The sequence below is a fragment of the Malania oleifera genome, chromosome 10, assembly GCF_029873635.1.
Source record: "Malania oleifera isolate guangnan ecotype guangnan chromosome 10, ASM2987363v1, whole genome shotgun sequence".
Lineage (NCBI taxonomy): Eukaryota > Viridiplantae > Streptophyta > Magnoliopsida > Santalales > Ximeniaceae > Malania > Malania oleifera.
In genome coordinates this window covers 7,308,818-7,314,817 of record NC_080426.1, presented here as the reverse complement: position 1 = coordinate 7,314,817, position 6,000 = coordinate 7,308,818, and the positions used below count along the sequence as shown (strand labels likewise).

The window sequence follows — 6,000 nt, the reverse complement described above, 5'->3', positions numbered from 1 at the left end:
CTAAATGCATCTACCAATTACATTATTAACTCAATTTCATCATTGACTCCATTTTTTTGGCATCTAAATTCTAGGCCACCAACCAAACAAGTCGAGGCTTTTGAATTTCTTCAAGATTTATTATTTATTTAAAAATTATTATTATTTTAGTATTTTATTCTTTAGTTTTTTGTTTTGGTTTAATTGTTTAAAGACATTTTAAAACATTTTTATTTTAAAAAGTCCATAAAAGTTAAAAACGGATTCTCGGACAGTTCTTGTGCATTAAATTAGAACGGACTACTGGACTCGGAACAGAACGCGAACTTCTGAGTATCTATAAAACGCCGTCGCCAAAACAAGCTCATCACCGGCTATCGTTTATGACGCGCACTATTTAATCACGCTGTCCGCGTCTCTCCTCTTTCGTCGAGTTGGGCAAACATTCTCCAATCTCCAACTCCACTGTGCATCCGGCTACCATCTCCTCCGATTCGCCTTCGACTCTTCATACTCGGCGCTCTCCTTCCCAGCGATGCGGCGCAGAACAATTCATCGCGTGTGACGCGTGTCTACGGAGAAACTTTGAATTTCTCCATATTTTAGCCCTAAATGCTACTTTTTCCCTCGCGAAACCCATAAATTCCATGCGATCACCGGGAAACCTAGGCGAATTCGGAACGATCCTGCGGTGAATTGATTGCAGGGCTCATACGACGGAGAAGGTCGGTGAATTCGATGAAATTATGGTTAATTTCGAGGATGAGAACAAGCAGTGCGGCGGCGATTCGTGCTCGAAGTCGATCAACGAGACAGTGAACGGCTCGCATGATTTCACGATAAAGGGGTATTCTTTGGCGAAAGGGATGGGGGCAGGGAAGTACATATCGAGCGATACGTTCACGGTTGGAGGCTACGATTGGGCAATCTACTTTTATCCCGACGGCAAGAACCCGGAGGATAGTTCCATGTACGTGTCGGTGTTTATTGCGTTGGCGAGCGAGGGGACTGACGTTAGGGCTTTGTTTGAGTTGACGTTGTTGGATCAGAGTGGAAAAGGGAAACATAAGGTTCATAGTCATTTTGATCGGGCGTTGGAGAGTGGCCCGTATACGTTGAAGTACAGAGGGAGCATGTGGTATGATTTTGTTTTGTTTGTTGTTCTATACAATTTTTTAATGATTAGGTTTTGTAAATGGTGGTTCCGGGGGCAGGAATGTGTTTCGAACAAGTAATTGTGATATTTGATTAATTTTCACTAAGCGTTTTGAAAATGAAATTACAAGCATTTCGAAAACGAAGTTTGCACAAAGCTGAACTCAATATCATGTTTTTTTGGACTTTAATTGATAATTTATTTGTTGCTGTTGTAACCCTTCTGTGTACACTGAGTTTTACAAGAAAAAAATTACGGCAAAGTCAGAAGTGATTTTTTGTGGGATGGGATGTCAAAGCAATTGTTTGTTGTCAAAATTTGATTAATGTGAAAATATGATTAATGTTGCTTCAAATAGCTTAGTTATAGTGGCGTAAATCTTCTTCTTCTTTTGTTGGTTAGCTTGAGATATTGACACTCCTCGCATCGTGGAGATAAAACTTACTTAGTACTTAGTTTAGCTGATAGAGTTGTACAAATACTTTCACTATAAGTTAATGCACTCGTACGTCATATAATTCTTTTTGGTTACATTATGATTGAAGTCATGGGCGCTTCAAACCTTGTTGAGTGTTGACAGCAATGGAAAACTTGCTGTGTATTCTGTGTATTTTATTTATGAAGGCTGTGTCTATATATACATTTCACGAGGAATCAAAGAATAAAAAATGGTTACAATTTAATAAGAGAGAATATATCTGGTTACAACTTATTCTGTTTTGTAGTTGGGTTGGTATAACTGCTAATACGCCCCCTCGAGTCCAAGGGGGTGTCAACCACTTTGAGACTTCTTGTAAAATGGTTAAATTTTTTTGCAACTAATGGTTTGGTAAGAACATTCGCAAGTTGATCTTTGGAACTACAAAAGGAAATTCTGAATGTGTTAACAACGACACGATCTCGAACAAAATGGTAGTCGATATCCATGTGTTTGGTTTTTGAATGAAAAACAGGATTAGCACAAAGGTGTGTTGCACCAAGGTTATCACACCAGAGTGTTGGTGTTTGAGGTAAAAACAGACCAAATTCCTTGAGCAGAGTTTGAAGCCATATTAATTCAGCTTTAGTGGATGATCTAGCTACTGTTTTCTGTTACTTAGAGTTCCATGATATGAGATGTTTACCAAGATAGATGCAAAAGCCGCTGGTTGATTGTTGATCATCCGGACAACCACCCCAATCTGCATCAGAATAAGCTTTGAAGAACAAAACCTGAGTGAGAAGTAAAAAATAAACCATGTTTGATTGTACCCTTGAGGTATCGTAGGACCCTTTTCAGTGCACTCCAATGAGTAAGTTTGGGCGAGTGCATAAATTGACAAAGTTTATTTATGGCAAAAGATATATCTGGGTGGGTGAAATTGAGTTATTGAAGACCTCCAACTAAGCTTCTGTAAAGAACAAGATCATCAAAATCAAGTGAATCGAATTCAGAAAGCTTAAGTGATGCAGCCATAGGTGAGGACATGGGTTTGCATTGAAGTATGTTGCTGCGAGTGAGTAAATTTTTGATATATTTTCTTTGGGAGATGAACAAACCAGCTGTGGTATGATCAATTTCAAGACACAAAAAGAAAGATAAATTCCCATGATCCCGAACAGGAAAGGCAGTACTCATGGCAGCAATAAAGGTATCAATAGCAGAGGAGTTAGACGAAGTTATCACTATGTCATCGACATAGACAAGCAGGAAAATTTTAACAGCAGCAGTACTGAAAAAGAAAAGTGAAGGATCAACTTTGGAGACTAGAAATCCATACTCAAGTAACCAGGAACTACGGTGATCAAACCAAACTCTTGGAGTTTGTTTCAACCCATAAATTGCTTTGTTGAGCTTGCACACAAATGTAGGATGAGCTGGATTCACAAAGCCCTGAGGCTGCTGCATAAAGACATCATCAGTAAGATTCCTATGTAAAAAGGCATTCTCGATATCTAGCTGGCGCAATGCCCAGCGCCGAGACACAGCAATGGACAAGATGTGACGAATTGTTGAAGGTTTAACCATAGGACTGGATGTCTCTTGATAATCAAGGGCATGCTGCTGATGAAAGGCTTTGGCCAATAATCGGGCCTTCCGTTGCTGAAATGAACCATCGATGTTGGTCTTGGTGCGATAGACCCAACGGCACCCAAGAATATTTGAAGAGGGAATAGGTGGTACAAGCGTCAAAGTTTGGTTGTGAGTCAAAGCAGCAAATTCCTGGGCCATTGCTGCAAACCAATCCAGAAATTTTGAAGCCACAGTGTACCTTGAAGGTTCATCGGGAACATGAACAGTGGTGGTGAGGCACTGGTGGGTTGGGTAGGGCACAATACCATCAGAAAATACTTTGGGGTGAGAGGAATTGGTTTGGGCTCGAGTGATTATGGATGACCGAGGAGGGACAAGGATAGGAGGATCATTAGGGGGATGGAGGGTGAAGGAGGCGAGGGGTTTGATGTGTGGGGAGATCGGGAGGTAGACTAAGATGCAGGGGAAGAAATATGTGGTAGTGGATTGGGGCCTAGGCCGAGAACAAAAGGAGATGGGGAGGGAGTTGGGCTTGTGGGAGTTAAGTGTGGGGCTGGGCCAAGTATTGAAGGGGATAAAATGGGTAAGGAGGCCTGAGTAGAAGGAACGAACGGTGAAAAGATTGTGGGCCGAGATTGTGCAAGACGAAATGACATTTCATCAAAGGTGACATCACGGGATATGTATAGTTTGTTATTGGAGAGATCGAAACATTTGTATCCCTTGTGGGAAGCGCTATAGCCAAGGAATAAGCAAGGAGTGGACTAAAAATTAAATTTGTTGGGAAGGTATGGGCGAAGGTTGGGCCAACAAAGGCAACCAAACACCTTCAAAAAATTGTAATTGGGTTCATGATTATAAACCATTGAATAAAGAGATTTATGATTTAATGTTGGAGAGGAGAGACGGGTTATTAAGTAAACAGCAGTTTCAAAGGCATCGGCCTGATAATTAAAAGGAAGAGATGCTTGGGCCAAGAGGGCAAGCCCGGTTTCAACAATATGACGGTGCTTTCTCTCAACAAGTCCATTTTGTTGAGGGATGGGAGGACATGAGAGGCGATGGTGATTACCAAGTTTTTGACACATGGAGGAGATGGGTTTAAATTCACCACCGCCATCAGTTTGTAAGGTTATTAATTTGGTGTTAAACATTCTCTCAACAAAGGGTAAAAAATTGGAAAATATGTGCATGACATCAGATTTTTGTTTAATAGGGAATAACCAAGTGAATCTGTAGTGATCCACAAAAGAAACATAGTATTTATAACTCAAACGAGATACAAATGAAGATGGGCCCCAAAGTCTGAACAAACTAATTCCAAGGGCCTGTGATACACAACCCGACTTGAAGGAAAGGGAAGTTGATGTGATTTTGCAAGAGGGCAAACCGAGCATTTGAAGGAGGCTTCTGAGGAGCAATGCGTCAAACAGTTGGTGTGCAGAACGTGATGGACGAGAGCAAGGGAAAACTGGCCCAATCTGCGATGCCACTGTGGAAGGGAAGCGTGCTGATTGACATGGGTGGAAGGAGAGATGGAGTGGTGGAAGGAAACACGTATAACCCATCACGGGTTGGCCCGGTGAGGAGCGTTTGCTTCGTCTGCGAATCCTTGACAGAAAAATGAGAGGAGTGAAACTCAAAGAAGCAGTGATTATCAGTGCAAAAACGAAGAGAAGGAATTAGGTTTTTGGTAATTGACGGAACATGAAGAAGATTTTTGGGAAGAAAGAAAGAGGAAGAAGTAGGAAAGGAAGAATCACTGAAACTTTGGATGGGAAGTCCAGAGCCATCGCCAACCTCGATAGTGTCATCACCACTATACTGCTCGGATGAAAGATTCAGATTCGGCAGATCATTGGTGATATGGTGAGTTGAGGTGAAGTCAGGGTACCACACATTGTCTGAAGAAGAGCTAGGTGCAGTGAAATTAGCCAAGAAATTGCAAGGAGAATCATATTGATAAGCATGATTGAATATGTTTCGGCAATGGAGTGCCACATGCCCGATCTTTGCAAACCTGGCAAGTTGGCCGAGGGAAAGAGGACTGCTGGGGTGGATTGCGAAAGCCATTGCGGTCACCACGATTGTGATAGGAATTTCTCCCACAGCCACGACCCTATCTCCCAGCTCGGTGAAGAGGACGACCTTTTGGACTAGTAGCAGAGCTGAAATTCGCAGAGAAATCAAGAGGAGGAGGTGTGAATTTGGAAACATGAGAGAGGCGGTTTTCTTGATTGAGAAGAAGTTGATCCAGTTCATGGGTGGTCAAAGGATCAACTTTGGTTGTAATGGAGGTGAAGAAGGATTCATAGGAGGGACCTAGGCCATTTAAGAGATAGGAAACAAGCTCTTTATTAGATAGAGCATTACTAGTTGCAGCAAGGGAGTCGACAAGAAGCCGAACTTTCCCAAAATAATCAGAGATGGATTGGTCACCACGAGGGAGGTTGGTGAGTTGAAATCTGATCTGAAACTCTTTTGCTTGTGAGTGAGAGGAGAACATGGTGGAGAGGGAACCATAGATCACGGGATGTGGAGGAAGAGAGCACATGGCCGAGGATTGATTCAGAGAGGAGAACAGAACACTGAGGACCAGCTTGATCAGTGCATCTCCAGGCTAAGAAGGCAGGGTCAGGCTTGGGTGGCTGCTCTGCAGTTGCAGGGAGAAATTCAGGTGGAGGAAGCGAGCCATCAACATAGGAGAAGAGGTCCTGACCCTTTAGGTAAGCTGTGATTTGAACTTTCCAGAGGAGATAGTTCTCTGTGGTGAGTTTGGTAGTAACAATGTGAGAGAATGAAGATGCAATGGAAGGCACTGAGGGAAGGGAGGAAGAGGATAACTCCATGG

The 6,000-nt window shown here is 42.4% G+C and overlaps 1 protein-coding gene across 1 annotated transcript in view; it reads left to right on the top strand.

Moving 5' to 3' along the window:
- Positions 1-258: 258 nt before the first annotated feature.
- LOC131165835 (BTB/POZ and MATH domain-containing protein 3) overlaps positions 259-6,000 on the top strand; it is a 38,940-nt gene continuing 33,198 nt past the window's right edge. Inside the window, exon 1 of the mRNA XM_058123940.1 lies at positions 259-1,117. Within this exon, the coding sequence (XP_057979923.1) occupies positions 726-1,117 (392 nt within the window). The 5' untranslated portion in view covers positions 259-725. The remainder of the gene's footprint in view (positions 1,118-6,000) is intronic.